General features: G+C 47.8%; 1 protein-coding gene across 9 annotated transcripts; it reads left to right on the forward strand.

The window, feature by feature from the left end:
• Positions 1 to 3,992: 3,992 nt before the first annotated feature.
• Positions 3,993 to 26,868, forward strand: Rrp1b (ribosomal RNA processing 1B). 9 transcript variants are annotated; one of them, XM_048803754.1, is made up of 16 exons: positions 4,301 to 4,507; positions 6,908 to 6,990; positions 8,527 to 8,584; positions 9,695 to 9,780; positions 10,407 to 10,468; positions 10,934 to 11,063; positions 12,835 to 12,899; positions 13,310 to 13,491; positions 16,122 to 16,216; positions 16,766 to 16,863; positions 18,409 to 18,428; positions 19,147 to 19,275; positions 20,193 to 20,830; positions 22,386 to 22,538; positions 23,271 to 23,334; positions 24,088 to 24,176. In XM_048803754.1, exons 2-16 carry the CDS (start codon positions 6,961 to 6,963, stop codon positions 24,147 to 24,149), a joined length of 1,872 nt encoding a protein of 623 aa, XP_048659711.1. In that variant the 5' UTR covers positions 4,301 to 4,507; positions 6,908 to 6,960; the 3' UTR covers positions 24,150 to 24,176. The 9 variants fall into 9 exon arrangements, with proteins under 9 accessions (XP_015334316.1, XP_048659711.1, XP_015334317.1 ...); XM_015478831.2 differs by having other exon boundaries at positions 4,306 to 4,507; positions 24,176 to 26,868; XM_015478830.2 differs by lacking the exon at positions 22,386 to 22,538 and having other exon boundaries at positions 3,993 to 4,507; positions 24,176 to 26,868.
• The last annotated feature ends 2 nt before the right edge of the window (positions 26,869 to 26,870 follow it).

Genomic DNA, 26,870 nt, shown 5'->3' on the forward strand with positions numbered 1-26,870 from the left:
GTGCTGAGCTGGCCGAGCTGGCGGACGGCCAAGTCCGGTGGTGTGCCGAGGTCAGCGGCGGAGCCGAGAACTGGCCCGGGGCTGGTGGCTGGACATCGCCATTGGTTGCCGGGAGAAGCCGGGCCCGGCCTGGAGGCGCGCGGGCGGGAAGTGGCCAGGTGGAGTGCGCGAGCGAGCGCGGGCCGCGGGCGGTGCGCCCAGCACGGCGCCTGCAGGGCAGGAGCTGCGCGGCCCGAGACGGGCGCGGAGACCGTAAGCGCGGCTGGAGGGCTCCCGAGGTGCAGTTGGAAAGCAGGCGGTGGAATGCGGGGAAGTGTTATTTACCCGACTAAAAGGTTCTGGGGACCCTTGAGTGAGCACTTAAGGTATGGACTGCAATGGGCGATGGAGGCCTGCTTATGTTGCATCGAGGTGGCTAAAGTTGGGCTTAGTTACTGCTGATAATAGCACAGTTGAAATTGCTTAAAAGAGCATTACTCCCCACACCCGTTACTCACACAAAACACACACACATATCCCAAATAAGAAAGAAAAGAAAAATTAAGCTTTGGTGGGAAGTCTAAGGAGTGGATCGGAATTCCTGACATCTGTTTGGAATCTCCGTTAGTTTACTCTCCTGGTTTCACATATCTGTAATCCAGTGCCTCTTAAACCTAAACTGCTAGCCCAGCACTCTGCATGGTTGTCCCACTAGCACCTCATACTCAGTGCCCAAAGTCCCCCAAAACTTAGTGCTGCTTGTCTGCCTCCTGCTCACTCTGCAGAGAAGCCTACCTCTTCTCCATTCCCATTCAGTTCAATATCACTTCCTCCCTCTTGCCCCCACTCTTGTAGGGTTCTAAGCACCACTAAACACTGCTGTCTATTGTAGCATTTAGATATATTGCTTCTTAATTATCTGTTGATGTGCCATTCTTCCCCCAAATACAGTAAGCTTCCATCTGTTTTCATAGCTTGAAGTGGGGGCATATCCAACTTATGAGGTCCTGGCTGTGGACAAGAACAAAGACAGGTGTGGTACATATGGACCTGAGACATCCAGACAGCCTCTTGCTCACACCACTTTGTGAACAGACCTAGAACTTCAAATTTGGCATCAGGCTAAGGTAGCCTGACACCAATGTCCTGGGTTCCTGCCTCCTTAGCACCCATCACACCCAGTTACTTGTGTTCATCACTATATGCACATTGCATTTAGTATAATCGGCCTTCAAAAATAACTGCAGTAGATGTCTTAGCAAAATAGAGGAGAAAAACCAAGGTCTCTTCCACAGCTAAGCTCCATCAAAATAGAAACACAAGTTTGGAAATAGCTTAGCCCAACATTTGACTCTCATTGACAGGCTCAGGATCTTTTTGCATCTTGTTAGGAAGTATTTTAACTTTCACCAACATAAATAAATAGCTCTATAATCTTTAAAACAAGTTGGAAATCTTTGTACCACTTAAAACAATATTGCTCTTGTGCTTTAACTGTGAGTCCTCACTCACATGAAGTGATCATGGTTTTGGTTCATAACAACTCATTTGTTGTGATTTAGTCATTAATTCCTATATTCAGCAAACATTTGAGAAGCACCAGGTGTGTGCTATTATTATGTACCCTATTCTTGGCACTGAACTAAACAGTCAATCCCTGCCTGTCTTTTTTGTCTTGACCTCCTGAATCACTGAGATTACAGGCATGCAACACTACGCCCAGCAATCCCTATCTGTCTTATCAAGTCTGCAACTTTAAAATGTTAACATATGCCAGACAGGATTGTGTGTGCCTGTCATCCCAGCTACTCAGGAGTCTGAGTCAGGAGGATCAAAAGTTCAAGACCAGCCTCAGCAACTTGGTGAGATCCCCATCTCAAAAGATTTTAAAAAAAAAAAAAAAAAGTAGCTGAGGAAGTAGCTCAGTCATAGAGCATGGGTTCAGTTCCTAGTACTGCACCCACATAAAATTTTCTGCCCCAAAATTGAGGTACATCTTAGCATTTGAATCAACCTGTGATGGTTTCATTCACATCATTGCTTTCTTTGGAGACATAGAAAACAACAGTGTGTCTGGGGTAAGTGGTCTTAGATTTATTAATGGTGATGAGGCAACTCTCTACCTGAAGTCTTGATGAGTAGGAGTTGTTTTGACCCTGGGCTAAGTTAGTGTGACACTGCTCCTATCATAAATGGCTTCTGTGCTTGTGTCCTGGGGAAAATAGTGTTACCATTCATTATATCCTGTGTCTGCATGTCTCACTTTCATGTTCACCTGATTTGTTTTAAAATAACTACCTAGCCAGGCACAATGGCACACACAAATAATCCCAGCAGCTTGGGAGGCTGAGGCAAGAGGATCACAAGTTTGAAGCCAGGCTAAGCAACTAAGCGGGCCCAAGCAACTTGGCAAAACCCTGTTTCAAAATAAAAAGGGTTGGGCTGGGGATGTGGCTCAAGTGGTGGCTCACTCGCCTGGCATGCATGCGGCCCGGGTTCGATCCTCAGCACCACATACAAACAAAGATGTTGTGTCCGCCAAATACTAAAAAATAAATATTAAAAAATTCTCCTTCTCTCTCCCTCTCTCTTAAAAAATAAAATAAAATAAAAAATAAAAAGGGTTGGGAATGTCAGTGGTAAAGCACCTCTGGGTTCAATCCCTAGTACCAAAAAAATAAAATAACTAAACCTAGATGGGCATGGTGGCACACTTGGATAACTATGGCTGAACAGTGAGTTGATCAGAACCACACCCCGCTGTTGAACATGCTTCACTCACAACATGCTTCTCTGATGTGCCTTTCATTTTGACCCTGACCATATGCCTGGTACAGTAAGGAGACTAAGTCCCAAAGGTCAGTGGACAGTTTTCTGTTACTATGCTCTTGTACACAGCAGTTGGGGCCTGCCCAACTGTTGGGTCTCTGCTGTACTTTGTGGCCTCCTTCAGGAGAGATGAGTCAGAATGTGCTTTCACATACCTGCCCACTGTCTGGGCTCTGCTGTTATTTTGGCTTTGTTAGAATCTTCTGTTTTTCCATATAGGTCTCTGTAGCGCATCGTATTGTTCCTTTGCCTGTGATATTGAGTGTACCCCATTATTGCTTACCATTGGTTTGAGAACTATCTAGAGATAAACATACACCAAGCAGCTTTAAGTAAGAAAAGCCAGAATACAGAAGAATGTCATACTTACGTTCTAACACGTAGCCATGCTTTTCCACAATACAAGTAACTGTTCTGCACATGCATAGGAAAGATCTAGAAACAGAAGGCAGATAGCAGTGGCCTCTATGGAGAGGAAACGGGATTTGGGAGGCCGTGAACAAGGCACTCTTGACTATGTAACTTTGGTAGTGTGTGAATGTTTTGTAATAAAAATGTGTTTTTACTAGGACTCTTCAGTTGCCAATCACCAGAACCTCCAAGCCACACTAGCTTTAAGTGGAAATTGAAGAGCAGCTTCTTGCAGCCAGCCAGTGGCACCAGAGCCCCATGTTTCTCCACTGAGACTCTGCTCCCTGGGGAGACTCCACTCTCGGGCAGGCTGTCTTCTTTTGAGGGTGGCTGAGCACAGGAAACGCTTGTGTGCTCCAAGCCTAGTGGAAGAGAGACTTCCTGGAGCCTGAGCAGAGGGCCATTTGCTGTTGAGCAGTCCCCTGGCCCAGAGAATTCCTGCTAATCTGACTTAAGCCCCTACTGCTTCTTCCTCCCCTCTGTGTAGGGTGAACCCCACCAACCTCTGCCCCCTCCATATCCCTGCCCTGAAATTGGGCAGGAAATAACCGTGCATCTACTTCAGAACCAGCCACAAAAACCCAGAGTGCCAGGCCCTGGCCTCACAGTAACCCAGCTCCTTTAATCCTCTTTGCTTGTAAGTTCTTTAACATTTATGGCATCCTTTTTGTCTTTTTGTTAAGGAATATTTCAAACATAAAAAGTGTTCTCATTTTTTTTTTTAAGTTGTAGATGGACACAATACCTGTATTTTATTTATTTATATGTGGTGCTGAGAATCGAACCCAGTGCCTCACACATGCTAGGCAAGCGCTCTATACCACTGAGCTACAACCCTAGTCCAAATGTCCTCATTTCTCTGCTTTGGCATTTGCCAGTGCCCAGCCAGATTGTCTGCCCTTTCCTCCTTCCCTCTAAGTTCTTGTGAACCAAAGCCCAGGCATCTCATTCCATTTCCAGACACCTCAACATATATGTCTGAAAGATAAGGACTCATAGCCAGAGTACCCTCCTCATACCTTAAAAACATCCTTAATAGCATGTAATACCCAGTCTGCTGATTTTTATGACAAATCAGAATCCAAATAAGACTCACCTGTTGCATTTGACTGATGTCTGCTAATTCCAACAGGTCTTACACATCTTTTTTTTCCATACAGTTTATTTGTTGGAGGACTGGTCATTTGTCCTGTAGACTCACACATTTGAGGTTTTGCCAACTACATCACAAGGTCATCTTTAACTTGTTCCTCTACCCCCTGGATTTTCTATAAGCTGGTGTTACTAGGTAGGTTTAACACAACTCAGGTTTTGTTTTAAGTTCCTCAGTGCATTTTGCCTAATGTTTTAGCAGTCATGATCCTTGCTCAGGTCCACTAGTTCACTAGGGACTTAAGCAGTCTTTGAATTTGATCAAAAATAAAAAATGTTGGGCTGGGGATGTGGCTTAAGTGGTAGCGCGCTCGCCTGGCATACGTGCGGCCTGGGTTCAATCCTCAGCACCACATACAAACAAAGATGTTGTGCCCGCCGAAAACTTAAAATAAATAAATAAATAAATAAATGTTTAAAAAAAAGTTCTCTCTCTCTCACTCTTTAAAAAAAAAAAAAGAAAAGAAAAAGAAACTGAGTGAAACCATGTCTCAAAAAAAAATTTTTTTTTTTTAAATAAAAAATGTTACTGTTACCACTACAGTTGGCTGGGCTCTGGTGGATTTTATGTTGTTGATGTAAAGATCCCTACATGTGGGCTGAGGATGTGGCTCAAGTGGTAGTGCACTCCCCTAGCATGCATGAGCCATTGGGTTCGATTCTCAGCACCACATAAAAATAAAATAAAGATCCCTACATGTGACTCATTTGTAACAGAAGGGAGGAAAACCAGCCCTTACCTCTTTTGTGTAGCTCTTGAAGGGCATGTACTTGAATTTCACTATAGTTTCTGATATTTTGATGTTAAGTGGGAAACTGTCACAAAAGAATCAAGACCAGGGCTGGGGCTAGAGCTCAGTGCTAGAGCACTTGCCTAGTACATGTGAGATACTGGGTTTGATTCTCAGCACTGCATATAAATAAGTGAGTAAAATAAAAGTCCATCAATATCTAAAATTTTTTTTTTTTTTTTTAAAGAATCAAGGGGCTGGGGATATGGCTCAAGCGGTAGCGCACTCTCCTGGCATCCGTGCGGCCCGGATTCGATCCTCAGCACCAAATACAAACAAAGATGTTGTGTCCGCCGAAAACTAAAAAATAAATATTAAAAAATTCTCTCTCTCCTCAAAAAAAAAAAAAAAGAATCAAGATCATCTTAAAATTATTGATGTGAGGAAATTTTTATTTTTAATAAAATGTATAAAATGGAGTAAACTCATTTTGAATACACCAAATATCAGTCCATCATTATCTCTGAAGTGTTGCAATCACACCGATTCCAAATCCATGCTACTTTTTACATTCATCTATTATATCCCAGTCTGCTACTCCCAAAGATTGTCCCCATTATTCCTAGTAAGATATCAGTGAAGACCATTTGTAGCACATGGAAACTTAAGGATATTGGTTCTCTGGCCCATGGTCTTGAGATCCAGGAGTGGGCACCTGCCTCTCATTTCTGATTCCTTGTGTGGCTCAGAATGTTTCATGGCTCCTGGGTTGGTTACAGGTTTGAAGGAGCCTGGTGGTTCATTCCTACGTAGCAAAGCAGAGGTGGGGCCTCTGAGGAGCTAGAGGGAGAATAAGGCCAACCCAGGGCTACACTCAATATCAGCTAAAATTGCCCAGCAAGCAACAGCTGTCCCGGGGAAGGAGACTAGGGACAGCTGCATTTAACCTCACGGTAGGATCCTTAAAATTAAGGGGTACTGGGCTGGGGTTGTGGCTGAGAGGCATAGTGCTTGCCTAGCATGCATGAGGTACTGGGTTCGATCCTCAGCACCATATTTTAAAAAATAAATAAAGGCATTGTGTAAACCTACAACTAAAAAATAATGTTTTAAAAAAAAATTAAGGGGTACTTTTGCAAAAATACCTCAAAGCCGTATCAGTTTCCATAGGATCTTTCCTAGTCCTTTGACTTTCGGGTCTGTTATTGAGAGCCCCTGCATCCTCAGCCTGTCTGGCTTTCTGTTCTTCAGTGGGTCTGCCAATTGCTAGACTTCGTGTGACTGGTAATCCTGCATCATTTGTCAGATTTGCAGTACTAAGCAGGCAGTGCTTGAGGCGGGTGCTGATTCTGTAAATGGCCACCTCATGGGCTCTGTCTGGTTTTGGTTTGGACGGAGTTGGTTGTGCTGGAGATCAAACCCAGGACCTCAGAATCAAACCCGGCAGGCACTGTACCCCTGAGCTGCACCCTCAGCCCGGGGGGGTTGATTTTGTTGTGATCACAAGTGCTTCCTTGTGTTTCTTGACTGTTGAGGACTTGTCGTCATAGCTCCCTCTCCAAGGCTTAACTATCTGTGCGGTTCATGTGTTCATTGTAACGTAGGAAACCTGTCGTTCAAATTTAAGAAACAAGGCTTAGGGTTGGAAGAGAATTAGAAGCATGTGGTAATGTTTTCACCACTACTGTGGCCCTTTTAGGCTTTAAGAAAGGAAATACATAGACTCTAAAATAAGATTTTTGTTGTTTTTTTTTTTGTGTGTGTGTGTGTGTGTGCGCACGCGCGCGTGCTCTTTTGCCCTGCAGGAGGTTTCAGCCAAGAAGAACTCCTAAAAATATGGAAAGGACTCTTCTACTGCATGTGGGTGCAGGACGAACCCCTTCTGCAGGTAACACAGCCCCTTTGTCGTGTTCCTGGACCTTTGGCACGCTGGCTAAGAGAGACTTGATCTTGACCCTCAGTCAGTGCCCTGGCATACCTAAGCAGATTGGGAATGAGTGCCTCCAGGAGCCGGTTTCTCAGCTCGTCTGAACAGAAAGGGATGCTGCACCAGCTTTTAGGTTAATCATCTTTCAAATACAATGGATATCCTAAGTCGTAAACTTCTGTCATCATTTCATAGATTCCATGGTAGGTTTTGCATTATGTGTTTTAAAGTTTCTGTTTCTTCTCTCTCGAGTTTACTCCTTGTAGACAAAAAAGTGTGATAGGAAGCACTAATCTTAAGAAACTGCGAGGTGTAGGCTCCACGCCTGCCTCTGCCACCGAGTGGCTGGTATTGGGGATAAGGTAGCTACCTGTTCGCCTTCCGTCCTTCACAGAGCATGTGACCAGGCCCTTGTGGCTAAAGCCTCTCTAACCACTAACCATGGAAACTGCGCCACTCACCAAGTGTGTTGTGTGAGCCTTGGTGCCCATCTGTGGAGTACACTCGGCCCCACCGCCAGTGCTACAGTTAGAGAATGCTCATAGAAAACTGCCTTCTGAAAGCAGATGCGCCTCTGGTGGCGGAAATGTGCAAGCCTTTGTTGTCAGGTCCTCCTGCACAGTTTCCTGCTGGGCTCCTCCGTGCAGCCCTGCCACTGCACCCATGCCGGGTATCAGCTTGTCTGGATTCTCATATTCACTCTACTCAACATATTTTGAGTAGGTTAGCAGGACAAAACATTTTTAAATTCATTCAAAAGTAACAACCAGCAGCTTTAGTGAAGAAAGAACCAACAAACAACAACATTTTCAAGTCTGGAGTCCATTTTAAAAGGAAGGAAAATTAGGTGAAGTGTGAGCAGTATCACTGAGGACCATTCATGCCCAGGGACCTCGTGGACAGAAGGCTTGCTGCCAGGCAGGCTTCTCCACAGGTCGCGCCCACTGCGCTCTCCCGAAACAGGCCCTTCTGTGCTTTGGCGAGCATGTCTTCAGAGGGCACTCCTGGCAGAGCGGAGCCTAGGAGGGTCCTATCTAACCTTTATTTTCCAACCTACTCTGGCCTCGCCAGACTTTTTTGTCCCACAAATTAGGTCTCTGGAGTGAGAACCCCAGTGTTCAGCCCCCAGGGAGGGGACCCTGTGTTTTCTGTCTTTCACAGCATTTAAAGATTTTGATACAATCTCAGCTTGATTACAGTTTTAAAGCCAGGGATTGACAGCTAGCGTGGGCCTTTGGTGGGTCGTTGAACAGCTTACTACATGCTTTCAAACGCACAGCATAGCCTGTTCCCACACACACATGAAGTCAGCACAGTTGAGGTCTCACGCTTGGAGACACCAGGTGCTCACAGCCTCACCCCTTTGGTGGCAGCCACTAGAGCAGGAGGCACAGGCTTTCCCGCCAGCAGGGTGGGAGGAGGATGCAGGCCACAGTGCTGCCTTGGTGGTACAACACGTAATAACCCCGATGTTTCTCCCCAACCCCACCTTTGCAGGAGGAGCTAGCGAACTCTATTTCCCAACTCATCCATGTTGTTAACAGCTCAGAGGCTCGTAAGTCCTGATGTTTTCATGACTTTCAAAACTTCCTTGTTCATCACATTTGGTAATTTGCCTGGGAAACCTAGTCAGTGTTGTTTCTTTTCCTTCCTTCAGAGTCCCCATTTCCCAGGGCATTGGTTTAACATGAGCCTGGTGCTATGTTACATGGGCATCAGGCAACAAGCCTTTCTTGTTTTAAAAGCTTGCAGACGGAGGTAGCAACTTCTAAGACAGTATGGGGGCACCTTGTGTACAGTCAATGGACACGCAAAGACTAGCGCCTCAGCCAGGTTCTGAGTCACTTGGGCACTCTCACAGCTGTCCATTCACACGCCAGCTTGTTTGGTCACCTCTGGCAGGTGCATGCTCCCCAAGGTTAGATAGAGGACAACACTGGTAGCAAACTACAAGGAAACTTCTCTACCAAAAAGAAGACAGAGGGAAAATTAAGATTGCTGAGACAGACTTGAATTATTTATAAAGGAAGAAAGGATGACAGTGTGTTCTGCTTAGCACGCCCCAGACCAACACCATCAGAGAAACCGCAGTGGTTCTGGGTTCAGCTCACAGTGAAGGAAATTGAATCATGCATAGTATAGGCTTGATGTATTAAGAAAGAATTTTACTCTGAAAAGTAGTAAATCCAAGAAAGAAACCAGCAAGAGTTTCCAGTGGGAACGTGCTAGCATCAAGGCTCAGAAGAGAGGACTAGAGTGCCCTGTGCTAAAGCTTTCCCAAATGATACCTAGCACAGACGGAAAGTGGAGCCTACGAGGATCGTGTGAGTGCTCATCAGGATGAGTGTGTGTTTTAAAGGGTGCCATAGAAAGGGCCTGCAGTGTGGATCAGGGAATTTGGATTTTATGTAAACGTGGCTTTTCAGTAGGTAAGGTGCTCCAGAGAATGCTCTGGTAGGGAGGTATCACTAGCCTCCTGGTATTTTAATCTATTTATCTTAATGTAAAGGAAATTATCAAGTGTATTCAGTTATTGACCAGATTGTTTAACTTCACAAGAATTTTTGAGACAAGTAAATAACCTAGTTTCTCCTCACTCTTTTCTTACTATGTGGTCTACCCTAACATGGGAACCGAGCTCTCAGAGCCTCTTGTTTCCCTGCAGAGCACCTGTTCATTCAGACCTTCTGGCAAACCATGAATCGAGAATGGAAGGGAATAGACAAGCTGCGCCTGGACAAATACTACATGGTAAGGTCAGCATGCCTTTGTCCACGTTAACTTTAAGACTTCATGTGCAGCCAGGTGCAGTGGCACAAGCCTTGATCCCAGCTGCCTAGGAGGCTGAGCCAGGATGATCAGACATTCAAGGCCCACCTCAGCAACTCGGAGAGACAGTGTCTCAAAATAGTTTGGGCATGTAGCTCAGTGGTAGAGCACTTGCCTATCATGCACAAGGCCCTGGGTTCATTCCCCAGTACTGAGAAGAAAAGGCTCCTGTGCAAAAAGAATGTTCTGCATCATAAAACCAATAGAGGGGAGTTAGGGTTTAGCTCAGTGGCCAGGCACTTGCCCACTGTGCACAAGGACCTGGGTTTGATCACTAGTGCTGTGGGGGGAAAAAAAATTATTAATAAACAGTGGAGCGCTTGTCTGAAGTAGAGCAGCATCGGGTATTTATAGAAGGTTCTCTGCAGCTCTTCTAGCTGTCAAGGAAGCACTTGGGGATCATCAGTGAACAAAATATATCATTATATTTATTATGGATATTGTTTTGTTTTTCGGATCCAGACAATGCACCAATTTCATTTGATCTCCTTATTCTGCCAAGCTGATTAACATTTCTTTGCCTTTTGTACCAAAAATTGTCTCTTTAGCTGATTCGCCTGGTCCTGAGGCAGTCTTTTGAAGTTCTGAAACGGAATGGCTGGGAGGAAAGGTTGGTGAACATTTTGAGTTAGCATTTGGTGACCCTCGAGACCAGTGAAGAAAGCCCGGGGGTTACCTCAGCAGTAGCACACTTGGTACACACAAGGCCTGGCTGATCTTCAGTGACACCAGAAAACACTTGTAAGATAATAGGGTGCTTTCTAAAGCTTTTCAGTTGATCAGAACTCCTGAATTGTCTGGTGTACAGTCATGCCCTAGAGTGATGTGAGGAGCAAGGTGTCCTTCCTCAGGGAGGGGTCCAAGCCCTGTGAAGGCACAAAGCACCTGGCAGGTGTGGCGGGCAATACTTCATGCTGGTTTAGTGGTTGCCTTCCCTGGACATCTTCCTTGGCCTTGTCTTTATTGTTATGCAGTATGAGTTCTCACCTAAGTAATTTTGTTTTCTATTGGGGATGAGAGTGTTGGCATGCTGTCGTTAAAAGAATTATATGGTTTGGTTTTTTTTTTTCTTTAGCCGAATCAAGCTTTTTTTGGATGTTCTGATGAAGGAGATCCTGTGTCCTGAGAGCCAGTCTCCTGATGGAGTGAGGTTCCATTTCATCGATATTTATTTGGACGAACTATCCAAAGTGGGAGGAAAAGAGGTAAGAAACAGTTGGGCATGCTGGCAGCAGTGTGACAAGACCACAGCTGCTCGGAAGAGTTGTCTGCAAAGTGCCGCCCCTTGGCACTTGATACCAGTGACATTAGTAGCAGAGTGGGTCCAGCCTCTCCGAGTCATTCCCCACAGGGAATGTGCACCAGGATGCGTGTGGCAGTCCTGTTCGTATAACAGAAGTGAGCCAGGCACAGTGTTACGTGCCTGTGATCCCAGTGACTCTGGAGCCTGAGGCAGGAGGGTCATTTGAGCCCTGGATTTCAGGACCAATATAGCAAGACTCTTGAGAGCTGCGCATGGTGGCACACGCCTGTAATCCAGCAGCTTAGGAGGCTAAGACAGGAGGATCACAAGTTCAGGGCCAGCCTCAGCAACTTAGTGAGAGGCCCTAAGCAACTTAACAAGACCCTGTCTCAATTTTTAAGAAATAAAGTAAAAAGGACTGGGGATATGGTTCAGTGGGTCAGCACCCTTGGTTCAATTCCTGATGGCAAAGAGAGACAGAAAGGAAAAGAAACAGTTAAACATACCCTTCAGAGACTTCAGGAATGAGGAGAAATCCTCAGGATATAGTGAGGATTTTCAAAGCACCAGGGGGAAAAGGCAACAGACAAAGCATGTTTTACTCAGCTCTTTCACCACTGTGACTAAAGGATCTGACCAGAACAATTCTAGGGGGAGAAAAGTTTATTTAGGGTTCGCAGTTTCAGAGGTCTTAGTCCAAAGAAGGCTGACTCCATTCTTCAGGCCTCGAGGTGAGGCTGAACATCATGGCAGGAGAGAGTGGCAGAGGGAAGCAGCTCACATGATGATCAGAAAGCAGAGAAAAAGACTACTCTCCAAAAACAAAATATATCCTACAAAGCCAGGCCCCCAGTGTCCCATCCCCTCTAGCCATACCCCACCTTCCCTCAGTTACCATTTAATTAATCTCATCAGGTAATGAATTCATCGATTGGGTTAAGGCTCTTGTAATCCAACTAATTCTTCTCAGCATCTTCTTGCGTTTTCTCACATTAGCTCTGGGGGACACTTCACACCCAAACCATAACATATACAAATGGTATGAAGTGTATTTTTAGTATATAGATAATTATCTAACATTGAGAAGATGAACAATTTTGATTTTTTTCTTTTACAAATGTTCTGTAGAGATTTTGTTGTTGTTGTTGTTGTCGTCGTCGTCGTCGTCGTCATTGTCATTGTTAAAAGAAACCGTAGCCGGACACAGTGGCGCACACCTGTAATCCCAGCAGCTTGGGAGGCTGAGGCAGGAGGACCAAAAGTTCAAAGCCAGCCTCAGTAACTTACAAGGCCCTAAGCAATTCAGCAAGACCCTGTCTCTAAATAAAATACAAAAAGGACTGGGGATGTGGCTTGGTAGTTAAGCGCCCCTGGGTTCACTCTCTGGTACCAAAAAAAAGAATAAGAAAGCCTTCATCTCAACTTTGGGGTAGTACCCACGTAGAACTTCTTGTAGGGAGAAAGCCTGTGTATTGCAGGATAGTGCTGGCTGGGCTAGTGGTGCTTGGTGTTACTGTACTAAGGTACCCAGAAGGCTGGAGGATGGCTGTGACTTTGAGCCTACCAGGCCTCTGTGGCGTAGCACATCTGGGGCTGGAAGACAGGAATCACTGCATCTCTCGCTGCAGATGCACAGAACGGTTCCCTTTCCAGTATGTCAGGAAGGAAAGGGGGTTGGAGTTTTGTTTTGTTTTATTTCAATCTTTTTTTCTTATTTAATGTCTAAATTACAGCTTTTGGCAGATCAGAACCTCAAGTTTATTGACCCATTCTGCAAAATTGCTGCCAAGACCAAGGAGTAAGTGGCTCATCACGTGTTTGTACTGCTTTGGTGGATACTCAGAAGTGGGTGGGATCCTGTTCTGAGGCAGGGTGCAGGACAGCTAGGATGAATGTCCAGAGCAAAGAATGCGCAGTGTCGATTCGCATTAATGAGGCCTTTGAAGCAGGAATTTGGATTCCTGCTTCAGGGTTTGACCCGCTTGTTCCTGGAATGTCCTCCCACACCCAGAGTTCTGCCCACTGTGCATTCATGGCCTACCATCCCATGGCATGTAGGTGGCTCCTCACAGGTGCCTGCTGGCCGCTGGTAGTGGCCCCACAGGTGCCGCACAGTGCTGCTCTGCTGTTCACCTGCTGCACTCCTCTTGTGCAAGGTCCAGATGGTGTGTTTTAATTGCGTTCTCTCCGCTGTGCTTCTACCCTCAGCCACACACTGGTACAGACTATAGCTAGGGGTGTTTTTGAAGTCATTGTAGATCAGTCTCCTCTTGTACCTGAAGATACAGTGGAGGAACAGAAAACCAAAGTGGGTGATGGTGACCTCTCTGAAGAGGAGACTTTTGAAAACGAGGCAACTTGGAAAAAAGTAGTTAGCAGAAAGAAGACAGGTGAGACTTCCTATAGTGGTCTTTCTTCTGTCTTTGGGGGTTCTGTTGTTGTTTTTAATTCTCATCAAGCAAACATTTTTTAAATACTTGCTAACCAGGCTCAGTGGTGCACACCTGTAATCCCAACAGCTCTGGAGGCTGAGGCAGGAGGATTACAAGTTCAAAGCCAGCCTCAGCAATTTAGCAAGGCCCTAAGCAACTTAGTGAGACCCTGTCTCTAAATAAAATATAAAAAGGGCTTGGGGATGTGGCTCCGTGGTTAAGTGCCCCTGGGTTCAATTCCCAGTACAAAAAAAATAAATAATAAAACACTTGGTGGCTTCTTATTGAAGATAATACAGAGTTGGCTCATGGAATATGGCTCTGCCCAGACCCCTCCCTAGAAAGAGAGTCAGAGAGTCGGGTGCGTGAAGACACTTGCTCCCATTGGGGACCTGGGGAGCCCCAAGCCCACACCTTTTGTATCTTCTGGGAGCTGAGTTCTGTGAGGGCTCCATCATTGTCCTTGCTCATATGTTGGGGTCTTCTCATTGGTTCTGTTTCATTTGATGTGTCTGAACACCCTGGTGTGGACACTTGTCTGCTATAGCCTCCTCCGCAGAGCTCTGCAGGTGGTCAGAAATGTGCTCCCCTTGTAGCAGCTCTTATTTCCTGTCTTTAGATGTTTAGATGCTCGCTGTGGACTGACACTGCTCTTATACTGTTCTGTGTCCTGAGGTTCTGAGGTTGTGGGCCATCACAACCCCCACAGTTAGGTCAGAGTTCACCACCTTTTTTTTTTCCCCATTTATTTTTTAGTTGTAGGTGAACACAATGTCTTTATTTTATTTTTATGTGGTGCTGAGGATTAAACCCAGTGCCTCACACATGCTAGGCAAGTGCTTGGCCACTAAGCTACAGCCCCAACCCTAGAGTTTGCCACCTTTTGAAATGCATGTTGCCATTGAGAAGCAGAAGTTCAGGGATGAGAGGCAGGGAAGGAAGTGGAAATGTTGGGGAATGATATTGGCCAAATTATATTGTTAGATTGTGTGCATGTACAAACACGTAACAGTAGATCTCACTATTATGTATAGCTATAATGCACCAATAAAAGAAGGAAATTTGGGGGCTAAAGGTACAGCCTAGTGGTAGAACACTTCTAGAATGCTCAAGGTCCTGTGTTCTGTCCCCTAGCAAAGGAGGCTCAATATTATTTTTTTTAAAAGACCAATATTTGTTGTGGAAAATCAATATTATATTTGCCTTAAAAAAATCTGGAAGGGGAGCTGGGGTTGTGACTCAGTGGCAGAGTAGTTGGCTAGCATATGTGAGGTTTGATTCTCAGCACTGTGTATAAATAAATGGACAAAATAAAGGCCCATTTTAAAAAAAAAAAAAAAAAAAAGATCTGGAAGGTGCACATCTGTAACCCCAGCAACTCAAGAGACTTAGGCCGGAGGATCGTGAGTTCAAAGCCAGCCTCAAAAATGGTGAGGTTTTGAGCAACTCAGTGAGATCCTGTCTCTAAATAAAATGCAAAATGGGGCTGGGGATGTAACTCAGTGGTTGAGTGCCCCTGAGTTCAACCCCTGGTATCAAAAAAAATTTTTTTAAGGCTGGGGATGTGGGGGCTGGGGATATAGCTCAGTTGGTGGAGTGCTTGTCTCACATGCAAAAGGCCCTGGGTTCAATCTCCACCACCACCAAAAGGGGGGGTGGGGTGGCTGAGATGTGTCTCGGTGTTTAAGTGCCCCTGGAGTGCCCCAATATCAAAAAACAAGGATAGACTGGAGTGTTAGTAGCCCAGGTGGCAGGATTGAGCAAGTCCTAGTGAGGCCTCAGGAAAAATTGCCAATCTAGTACAGATTGAGCATCTCTCATCCAATATGTTCTCAAATCTGAAACTTTTGAAGCATCAATGTGACACTCAAAAAGTTTCAAATTCTGGAGCATCTCAGACTTTTGGATTAGGAATATTCAGCAGTTCCGTCTGTGCAAATGTTTCAAAATCCAGAAAGCTCCTAAATCTGAAATGCATCTGATCCCGCATGTAAGGTAAAAGCTTCTGAAGCTGTAGAACAGATTTCCACCTAGAACTGACCACAGACTCTCAAGTCCATTCACCTCCTCACAGTCGAGAGCAGCACAGAGCTGTGGTCCATCTGCCTGAGTGCCTCAAGAGCTTCCCTTCCCCTCAGCCACAGGCAGTAGCCAGGACAGCCTATGGCAGGGAAGTGGAGGTAGCAGCAACTTATGTGGGTTTGTCTGTGGTGTCACCACAAGGAGGAGGGCCAGGAGCAGTGTGCTTCCTCCAGGGTTCGTGCTCTTCCCAGGACCAAATGACCCAAACCCCTTTGGGAGATTATCAAGTGCAGGTGCAGGGTTGTCTCTGAGAAGAAACATTTGTTTTCATCTGGGTAAACACTGCTCCTGGGGAAGCATCATACTGCATATCTGACATATCAAGAATCTTGACCTGGGCTGGGGATGTGGCTCAAGCGGTAGTGCGCTCGCCTGGCATGCGTGCGGCCCGGGTTCGATCCTCAGCACCACATACCAACAAAGATGTTGTGTCTGCCGAAAACTAAAAAATAAATATTAAAAAAAAAAAAAAAAAAAGAATCTTGACCTTGGGTGTATTTTGACAGCACTGAGCAAATGCCCCTCCAGGAGAGATGGAATCAGTGATAAAAGAGGAAGAAAGGACTGTGGTACCTTGGAGGACATGGGGCTACTTCTCCAGGTGGGTGTTTGCTTTTTATAGAATATAGACTTACTGCGTGGCCTGGCAAGAGAATTAGGGTCAAAGCTAATCATGCTGTAGAGCCTGGCGTGTGAAGCTCTTAATCACGTCTGTCACTGAAGTTCCCTTCCTTAGAATGAGCTTACTGAAGACTAGTTTAAGTAGTGTGGAATTTTGAAAGCTCTCGGTCCCCATTTTAATTGCTAAGATCTACAGAGCCAGCTCCAGCAGTCCTTTTCGAATAAGATTTTATTGTTCTACCAAGTACAGATTAGAAATCTAGATTAAACTTAAAAAGAAGCACATCTAGGAGAATTTGGTGATGTGCCTTATCTCACAGTTTAAAGGGGGTATGGAATGCTCACTGCCTGGCTTCTCCTAGATGAAAGATAGCTGGGAGGTGACTTTCAAAGATGGTTCCCACCCTGGTCCCTGCCTCAGCACGAGATTGCAGAGCCTTTCTCTGGTGCCTAGGGGTCTTATTGGAAGATGTGAACTTCCAAAGTCAAGCATGTGGCTTTGCTATAAGGCTGTTGTTTTGTGATGTAGTTTGACTATAAGGCTGTTGCGGACCGACTCTTGGAAATAACCCATAAGAAAAACATTCCTCCCTTCAACCGGAAACGTCTCTACAAACTCATCAAAAAGTAAGTGGTCGGGTGGGCTCCTTTGAGTCTTGTGACACAGGCAGCTGTCATCGTGATCACTTTGTGTCCTTTGGGGTTTGGGGGGTTTTTGTTGTTGTTGTTATCGTTGTTATAGTAGATGGCACAATATCTTTATTTTATTTCATTTGTTTACTTTTATGTGGTGCTGAGGATCAAACCCAGCACCTCGCACGTGCTAGGCTAGCGCTCTATCGCTGAGCCCCAGCCCCAGCAATGTAATAAACACATAAACTGAAGACCTAATGAAAACAGCTGGCTCTTGCCCCTCGAGTTCTATTCTTCAGATGCAGCCATGCTCATGTCTTTCTGCTGTTTTTGTTTTGTTTTGTTTTGTTTTGTGGTATGAGCTACATGAGACAGGGCCTCGCTAAGTTGCTGAGGTTGGCCTGGAACTTGTGTCCTCCTGCCTCAGCCTCCTAAGCAGTGGGATGTGCCACCACACCTGGCTTTTCACTGTTTTATAACAGCATCAATGTAAAAAGAAGACTGCTGGTGTCTGTAAGTCATGGGTGAAGAGACTGAAGTCAAATGCTGTCCAAGAGTCCTACGTTGCTGTGCTAAGATGGGTGGGGGTCGCCTCCCTTGCCTTCTCCTCCAGGGGTTAGGCCAACATGGTGCACTGATTTAGTGGTTGGTGTCAGTGCACAGAGGCATGTCAGTCATGCACCATGGAGCCCGTGGCACATTATGACCCAAGACAAGTAACAACTGTCTGATCACACTCTATAGTGTGGGCACTGATGTGAGCACTGTCGTTTCTTTTTCCATGTTAAAAAGACCCCCAGGGGCTGGTGATGTGGCTCAAGCGGTAGCGCGCTCGCCTGGCATGCGTGTGGCCCGGGTTCGATCCTCAGCACCACATACAAACAAAGATGTTGTGTCTGCCGAAAACTAAAAAATAAATATTAAAAAATTCTCTCTCTCTCTCTCTAAAAAAAAAAGACCCCCAGAAGGTAGCTTCTATAACTTGCCCCGTTGTATAGCTGGGTGACTGAAGGCCACAGCATCAGCGCTCAGCCCTGGCTTTCTTGTTCTAATGCACCAAAATTGTATAAGAACACCACTTGGCATATCTCCATGGGACAGTTAAACATAATTAGAGATTTAAGTTCTTTTACCTTCAGAAACAAGTGAGGGAAAATTGGGTTTCAGTTGGGCACTGTGGTGTACATCTTTAATCCCAGCCACTTGAGGCTGAGGTGGGAAGATCTCATGTGTGGGCCAGACTGAGCAACCTTGCAAGACCCTGTCTCAAAATAAAATACAAAAAGGGCTGGAGATGTAGCTCAGGGGTAGAGCACTTGCAAGACAGACACTGTCCTTGATGTGCATGGTGATCAAGGGTGATTTTGTCCTGGTCTCTCCCTTGTCTGGACACATGTTCTGGGATTCCTCTTTGGCCCCCTGCTGGAGAAGGGAGTGGGCTAAGAGTAGCTGAAGCCTGCCTGTGTTATGAGTTCAATGCATGAGTCGGTGCAAGACAGAAGGAAGTGTTTCTCTATGAACTTTTGTGTTCTCTTTCAGGTTCCAAGGCCTTTCTGAAGGTGAGGAGAGTCCGCATAGTAATTCAGGATGGTCTTCCTGAACATCTCTGCCAGGCATTGGGATAGGGGTTGGACAGGGCACTTATTGAAAGCTCTTGGGAGCTGGTAGCCCTGACCTGTGTTCTTCCTGGAGCACTACACACAGAGGCCAGGAATGCAAGTGTAGCACCCTTTATAACCTGCCCACCTTGCCCTGGGCACCCCATAAATAAATGCCAGGGAGCAGGCTGCCCCTTGTTTGGGTTTTTATTATGTTTTGACCAGGCAGATTTCTGTTGGGCTAGGGAGATTCCAGTTGGTCCTTCATGAAGAAGGAAGTCTGCCTCTGGATCCCTTTACTATGCTATTATGACCTTTTGTCCCCAAGGGAAAGCTGCTGTGCTGTGGGTTACCTCTGGATGAGTGATGAACCCAAGCCTCCCTCATCCACTGGACGCTTGGAATTGGGGAAAGCCAAGAGCAAGTGGAGTCAGGAGACTGCCTGGCCCAGTCCAGCCCCCAGGACTGAGCCACAGAGGGTTACCCACGGTTGATAAAAATCCACAAAGCTTTATTAAGTGTGTACTTACTGTGTCAGCGGCTTCCAGGTTTAGGGTGGTGGAGATGAGGCAGACATCAAGATTTAAAGTCTCATCTGGCTAGCTTGGGCAGGGGCCAGCTCCAAGACTCCAGGGCAGAAGACCTCAGGAAGCTGAGAGGTGGCTCTGGTGTCTCGCAGGTGGTATATCTCAACTCAGTTTTCCTGAGGACATTGCTGCTGATGAAGGTGATCAAGCTCTCAGTCAAAGAAGACATAAGAAAAAAAGACGTAAGCTCTTAGAGAAAGCTGACTTGGAGAAGGAAACAGGTGAGCTGGAGGGCTTCAGAGCAGGGCACACCGGGCTGAGGGTGGTGGAGTGGGTGCGCTGTTGAGGTCCAGAGAACTTGAGATAGCACACAAATCATGGGCACAGCAGAAAGTTTCATTTTGGTGTGTGTTTGTTTCTTTCTTTCTTTCTTTCTTTTTTCTTTCTTTCTTTCTTTTTTTTTCCCCCCTTTTTCTTATTGTTGTTTTTGTTTTGGTTCCAGGGATTAAACACTGGATGCTTAACCAATGAGCCACAACCCCAGATCTTTTTATTTTTTATTCTGGGTCAGGGCCTCACTGAGTTGCCAAGACTAGCTTTGAGCTTTTATTCCTGCCTTAGCCTCCTGAGCTGCTGGGATTGCAGGCAGGTGCCACTGTGCCTGGCAGAGTGTCCATTTTAAATGGCTAAAGCATAAACAGTTTTTTCCCCACGTTTTGTTATTTTCTATGGAACCAGGGCACCAGCTCAACTCCTCCACTTGTGGCCGCATCTTCAGGGGAAGGAAAACGAGGACAAAATGTGGAGACTAGAGCCTCTGCCCTGTGGAGCAGGGATGTGCCAGGGTTTCTCTAGACTCCTGCCTCGGCCTTGGAGTAGGGCTTTCATGGTGGCTTCTACCTTACGGCCATCACATTATTAGAAGCCTGGCTCCTTCAGTCCCCTTCCACTGAAAGGGATGGGGAGGCTTGCAGTCACAGCTGCAAGGGGAGAAGGAGACAAGCCTGTGGAGGCACCAGGTGCACCCAGGAGGTCAGAACTCTTCTAGAAGTAGATGTCACAGAACCCACGCACAGCCTGGGGTGTGGCTCAGTGACAGAGAGCTGGCCTTGTATACATGAGGCCCTGGGTGCCAGTCCGGTCAGGCAAGGCTGTCCCCAGCCCTGGGGAGCTTTTTTACTGCTGTCTGTCTTTACAGGAAACAGAGTGTTTCTTGCTGAGGAAAAGGACAGTGAAGGCCGCATTCAGAAAAGAAAAAGGAAAAAAAAGAAGAGGAGCCACCCCCAGCCTGAGACTCTGGACCTGAGGGACACAGCCTCACCCTCAGCACAGAGCAGGGGCGGGGAGCCTGAGCCTGCTCAGAGGCAGGTCCCCCAAGTGCGAGCGGCCGAGTCCAGCACCAGGGAGGAGAGCAGCTCCGAGCACCCCGCCTCCGTCCCCACACGTGGCAGGAAGAATCAGCTGAAGAGAAAGAGCCTGGGCGCACAGGGAGAGATCCGGGACCCCACAGAGCTGCCTCTGGAGGACAAGGCCCAGAGTGGCCCTGGCAGCAGCCATCCTCATGGACCTGCTGCCAGAGGCTCCCCAACAGATGGAACCCAAGTCCCAAAAAGGAAGAGGAAGCTTGTAGTGCACCCTGTCAATGGCAGTGGTCAGACCACCTTGCCCCAGTGCAGGAGGCCACAGAAAAAGAAGGCAGAGCCCAGCAGCCTTGACCTCTATAGTCTGTCCAGTCAGAAGACAATTTTGAAAAAGAGGAAGAAGATGAAAGAAATGTCAAGCTTGATAGAATACAACGGAATACTGGGGTCCAGAGTTATACAGCTCCAAGCTCTGGTAAGGTGGGCAGGGCCCGAGGCAGGGGTGCCGAGGCCCTCAGAGTGTACACTGAGGAGCCCTGCTCCCCCTTGTGGCAGGGATTGGGGGTTGCTGGGCATGGTCAGACCTGCTTAGAAGGCGCTGTGATTTATAACATTCCTCACCCAAGCAAATGACAGGTGCCTGTCCAAGTGGCAAGTGCAGGTATTTCCCGGCTACCACCTCCACCCAGGCCACACGCTCCAAGGTGAGGGAAAGGTGGGCATGGGGCTGGGAGACCCCCTGAGTGAGCCCTGCTGCCCTGAGTGCTCACAGGCAGGTGCAGGTCTCCTTCCAGTGCCGGGCTTGGTTCTTCATCCAGCTGGTCCATCTGGGGCCTCTGGCAAAGGAGGGAACCCAGAGTTCTCCTACATGTATTAGGTTTTCCGTGAGAGGAACTTTCTCTCTGCTGATCTTTTGAGTCAGGTCTAGAGGAGGGGCCCGGCTGTGGGCCTGCCCTCACCCTGTCTCTTGGTGCACACTGTGCTTCCACGCGAGGGTGGACATGTGGTTTTGTGGGAACAGCTGTGCTATTCATGTCTGCACTGTCTGTGGTCACTTTCACTCCACAGTGACAGAATTAAGTGGTGTGACAGATCTAATGGTCCATATCAGAAAATATTTGCTCCCTGGCCCTTCAGAGGAAAGGCCTATTAAGCTTTTAGCACAAGCCTTTAGACCCATGACATGGCAGTGTCATGACACTGAGGCCTCCTGAGTGGCCAGGTGAGGGAGTGAGTTTGTGGTCGGTAAGACGCCTCAGAGAGACAGCAGGGCTTGAGCTGGACTGGAGTCTCTTCGTAGTGCAGGCTTGCCCAAGTGGTAGCGTGCCCTTTGCCTACTTGAGCTGTGCCACCCGCCTTCTCCAGGAACAGCCCAGACATTGTGTGGCTCACACCCTTAGCAACCAGTTTTAGGATTGCACAGTTGCTAAGTAATTCCCAGGGCCTGTGCCAGCAGAAGTGGGGAGCTCACGGGGCCCACGTCTGCTGGGTCTGCTGAGGGAAGACAGCCGACTTCAAGTCAGGAATACCAATGCCAAAACCACCCTGTGGCACCCACTATGCTGGGCTTCCCCTACCCTGGGCCAAACTAGGCCTCTGCCGGTGGGTTGCTGGCTACAGCCACCCCAGGGAGTCCTATAATGCCTGTGGGGACCTGCAGAGCCAGTGCTGGCACTGCCAGACCTGCAACCACATGACATTTTGTCCCAAGTTAGAGACTGAGTTGCTGTTTAGCAGGTAAACTCTGAAGGACAAGCACTCTGCCCAGAATTTGGGTTTAGATATGCAGTTGAACAAGTGGGTTTAGTTGCTGAGAAGAGATTTCTGTCCCCTAGTGGCGTGGTGCCAAGGTGAGCTGTGGCCTGCATGTGAGGTCTCCTGTGCTGGCAGAAGGGCTCTTGGCACACTGACATGAGTCTGTTCCAAGAGCTCTTGCCTTGCTGGCCTAAGTCACATCCTGTGTGTAGGGCCTCACAGGTGGCTCTCTGGTGTGACCCACCCCCCTTGACCTCTTGCCCCTTGCACCTTAGGGAAGCAGCAGGACTGTTGCCCCTTTGAAGAAGCAGCCACTGAGGACAGAAAAGGATTTTGTGAAGTTTGACACCCACTTCTTACCAAAGCCCCTCTTCTTCAGAAAAGCCAAGAGCAGTGCTGCCCCTCGCCCTGCAGAGCGAGCCGTCCAGGTGCGCCTCCTTGGGGCATGTGTCCTCAGCTGGTGGTTTTGGGGTCTGGAAACACACTGAGAGGTCACAGCCAGGGCTCAGGTGCCAGTGGGATGAGCGTGCTGCCGCAATGCTCCTCATGAGAGGAGCCTGACACGAGCATAGGGAGATGGGAACGGAGGAGAAACATGGAGGCTGGGTTCTAGGAAGGCTTTGAGGCAGTGCTTCACAATCAGAATGGAGCAGCCTCTAGGAGTTTCTCAAGTAGGAAAGAATGTCATTAATTTTGATGATCTAAAGTTCTCAGGAATAGAAGTTAGATAATTTGCATTCATTGCCCAATGTCGTTAGATTCCATTGTAGGTCTATTCTAATTGATTTTGTGTAATCTGCAAATTAAAAATTACAAACTCTGGGACAAAACAGGTGGGGGTCACAAACATGTATCTCACAGACTTCAGATGTCCTGATCTTGTTCTGCTTCCTTCCCTGGGAACACTGCCTTGTGGCCAGGACTGAGCCAGGTGACCGTCCTCCAGCTGGGCAAGCTGTGTGCTGGGAGAGAGTGGTCCAAGCCAGGATGAGTGGTGGCAGGGTCTGCAGACACAGAGCAGGTGTCGATGTGGGCTGTGGTGCTGCTGGCCCTCTGGTCTCTGCAGACAGGCTGGGACCTCCCTCCTGGATGAGCCCCAAAGAGCTCATTCAAGGAGGCGGCACCCGCTGCAGCACAGTGTGGCTTTTGTTCTCCTGCAGCTGGACAGAACAACCAGCAGCGCCAAGAAAGTCACCTTTGGGTTGAACAGAAATACCACCGCGGGTAAGTCGGGGCTTCCTCTTGGAGACATTTCTTCGGGACGGCACAGCTGGAGCCAGCCCAGGGTCCCCTGAAGATAGGGCTGGGGCTGAGGTGGAGGCCCCTCCTCACCTCTGCCAACACCCACTTTGTGCCCCTCACCTTCAGGGCTGCCAAGTGCTAGGGCGCAGGCGAGACAAGAGGCCAACTGCCGTGTCCTACTCAGACTGGGAGAGGGAGGAGGGATGGCCCCGCCTTGCTGGCTGCAAGTTTTTTGTGGTGTTCAGTTTTGCACTGTTGGGACTGGAGCCTGGCCTCCTGTGTGATAGGCAAGTGCTCTGCCACTGAGCTGCACCACAGCCAAAACCATGTTTTAAAAAGTTGATCATGAAATGCACATAGTGGCTCATACACGCTTATAATCCCAGCTACGCAGAGGCAGGAGAGTCACAAGTTCAAGCCCAGCGTGGGCAACTTAGGGGGGGACTCTGTCTCAAAAATAAACGGACTGGGGATATAGCTCAGTGGTCAGGCGCCTCTTGGTTCAAATCCCAGTACCCAAAAGAAAGAATAAAAGGACCTGCCTCTTATGGCCACAAGTACGCGTGCCTGCCTTGTGACCCAGCCTGGTCTGTGGAGTGGGGAGGAGGGCTGCTCCTGTACCCGCAGCTGTGCTTCTCCCAGAGGCACCTACTGCCCAGCATTCCAGCCGCCTCCCCCAGAGCTCCCTTGGCAGCTGCCTGGCACTGGAGCACCTTGCTGCCTCTGCGTCCTCAGGGCCTGCAGGAAGACCACCCAGCAGCCCAAGGCAGGTTGAAGGACAGGCATCACCTGGTTAACATGGCCTAACCTTCCTTTGGGACAGAATTCAAGAAGACGGACAAGAGTATCCTGGTCAGCCCCACAGGCCTCTCCCGAGTGGCCTTCAACCCTGAGCAGAGACCCCTCCATGGAGTGCTGAAGACCCCCACCAGCTCTCCCGCCAGCACTCCCCTGGAAACCAAGAAGCCGCTGGCCGCCACTCAAAAGAGAAGGCCAACGGCTGCGGACTTCTTCTGAGAACAGAGTCCCTTTTAAAGACTGCTTTTGTACAGAATATTCTATAAATTATATCTTTGAAAATATGGGCTTTTTTATCATTTTATAAATCCTGTTACGTCCCAATCCTGGGATGACCCGCAGCTTGCCCAGGGCTCACACGGGGCTGGGCCTTGGTTGACCATTAGCTGCCTGCCTTTGTGCTTCAGCTCTCCAGAATTCACTCTGCCCTCGGGGGCTGCCACCACATAGGAACTAAGATCGTGTGTCCCTCCCTTACCACACATTCTCTTGGCACCTGTGGCCAGCCTCCATTTCTCAGAACCTCGGTGCCCATCACCGGCCACCATGCCATGTTGCATTTTGGTTACTTTCAGTCTCATGGTTTGTTTTCTTTTAAAAGCCTGTGGACTCCATTCCCGCGTCCTGTGGGCATTTGACAGTTCTGATGGGTATGGTTCTCCAAACCAAATCGGCAATACCCAGGCTTTTCTACCTGTGATCAGCAGAGGTGTGGACCAGCCAGGTTCCTCTGCCCTCAGGGCTGCTCACCCTGCCTGCTGCACGTCTTTCTACCTCTATAGCAAGCCCCAAGTGTCTTCTAGGGAGGGCCAGGTCCTCAGCTCCCACCCAGAACCCCACCCACACTTGAACCCCTCTGTGAATGTCACACACACTGTTCCCGGGACCTGTGTGAGAGCCCAAAGCCAGCTGCTGCCCTACGTTAACGGGCCCCCAGGCACAGGGGCAGTGTCTAGATCCTGAGCTTCTGCTGAGTGGGAAGCAGCCACCAGGAAGGCCTGAGTACATGCTTGCTTGCCTGCTGCCTAGACAAGGCGCTCTGGCTTTTCATCCTCTTAAAGCTTTCCTGACAAGGTAGTTCCAGTACCAGCACTGGAAGGCATTCCGTTTAGTTGGAGAGGCTGATCTTTTAGAGCCAGACTTGTTCTTAAGGAAACCACCATGAGCGAGAGATGGCCATTTGGGAATGACTATCACGAGGCCAGGTTTTCTTCGTGGTTTATGCAATTATAAATCCTAGGTAAAAAGCAGTCGGGGGACATGGTTGGGCTGCCCTTCATCCTGCTCTGCTCAGGGACCTCAGGCCTCACCTTGGCCGGTGCCCTCCTCCACTCTGGCTCCCTGACAGGACCCCCCTGGTGGCTTTAATGGTCCTGCTGTGACTTAGTGCAGCTGAGAGGCCCCCTGGGGTTTGAAAACTGGTCTAATTTGGGTTTCATTCATTCACAGAAGTAGGGTGGGGCTTCATCTGCAAATAGGGTAAGTTGATGGCCTAAAGAGAAGGAAGCAGGGTTCCTTGGGTGTCTATCCCTTTGTCCTGTGCCACTCACTGAGCCAGTGGGGCTGTTCAGGAGTCCCCTGGATGTTGAGGCAGTCCTGGGACAGTGCACAGGTGTCCACTGCCATGTCTAGAACATGTGCTTCATGTGCCTAGGCTTAGGAGGCTCTGCCCAGAAGAGCAGCTGCCACCTGCCACCTTACTGCCTGTCAGGACAGTAAGGCTTTGTCGGGATTTGAGTCATGGAAGAAGAGAAAGCTAACGTCTTGCAGTTAAGTAGCCATGTGGTGAGACCCTCCCACACAGCGTAAAGGGGTTGTAGCTGCATGGTTTCAGGGTGTTCACTAAGGTCACAGTCAAAACCAGCATCACAAACCATGAGGTGAAGGGAACAAATGCTTTCAGTTTTTCGTTTTAAAATGTTCACTATTCTTGGCCAAAATATTTTTTAATAGTTTTCAGCTTTAAAGATAGGTCGTATGGCCAAAGATGTTGAGCTGCACCAGGGCAGTGGTGGTGCACATGTTCTGGGGACTCGCCAGGCCTTCGGCATGTCCACAGGCCTGCCTGTCCTCAGCGCATTGCCAGCGTCAGACCCGTGGGGCTGTGCGCTTCTTGTGTCCTTTGTCCTGCAGGGTCTGGCTGACTCCATCGTGTGTGCTGGCCAAATAGGCTTCCTGTGGTTTGTTTTAATGCCTATATTTTGACAAGGAAGGATAAAAACTTTTTTTTTTTTTTTTAACTTTCATGACCTATACCACCCAGTAAGAATATGCTACATAAAGAATATGTGTTTTCTATTTGATGCATGTTATTTTCCTGGTAAAATTGCCAAGGAGTCTTGAAAGTCTAGGAAAGGAAAATGTAAATGGATGCTGGTGATCATAGCAGCAATGTTTTGTAAAATGATCATCTCGCCCCTCCTCCATAGGTCTGGACAATTTTGTACAATTTGGTATCAGACTTGACAGATTTATTATCCTTTCCAACTTCTTAGACTAAAAGCACAAAAATGAATATGAGGAAACCCTGGAAGCAATTGTTATTGTCACGAAGACTATGAAGTTGGGTCTGTCCTTTGATTGTTGTGTGTGTTTTCTCTCAATTACCTACCTGTGCTGACAAGGATGCTGTTTAAGATCCAGTTGTATCCGTGTCTTCAAGGTTTGTCAGTAGTCCTCAAAGCTGCATACCTATTAAAAAAGGTGTCTTTGCCCTCAGA

Source organism: Marmota marmota, unplaced genomic scaffold, assembly GCF_001458135.2.
Source record: "Marmota marmota marmota unplaced genomic scaffold, marMar, whole genome shotgun sequence".
In the NCBI taxonomy this organism is placed as follows: domain Eukaryota; kingdom Metazoa; phylum Chordata; class Mammalia; order Rodentia; family Sciuridae; genus Marmota; species Marmota marmota.

Bases quoted from the DNA above. Each gene is read 5' to 3' on its own strand.
- Rrp1b (XM_015478831.2), top strand. From the start codon at position 6,961: ATGTGGGTGCAGGACGAACCCCTTCTGCAG. The intron at 11,064-12,834 runs GTAAGAAACAGT...TCTAAATTACAG, and splicing joins CCAAAGTGGGAGGAAAAGAG to CTTTTGGCAGATCAGAACCT. The intron at 22,539-23,270 runs GTGCGCCTCCTT...GTTCTCCTGCAG, and splicing joins CTGCAGAGCGAGCCGTCCAG to CTGGACAGAACAACCAGCAG.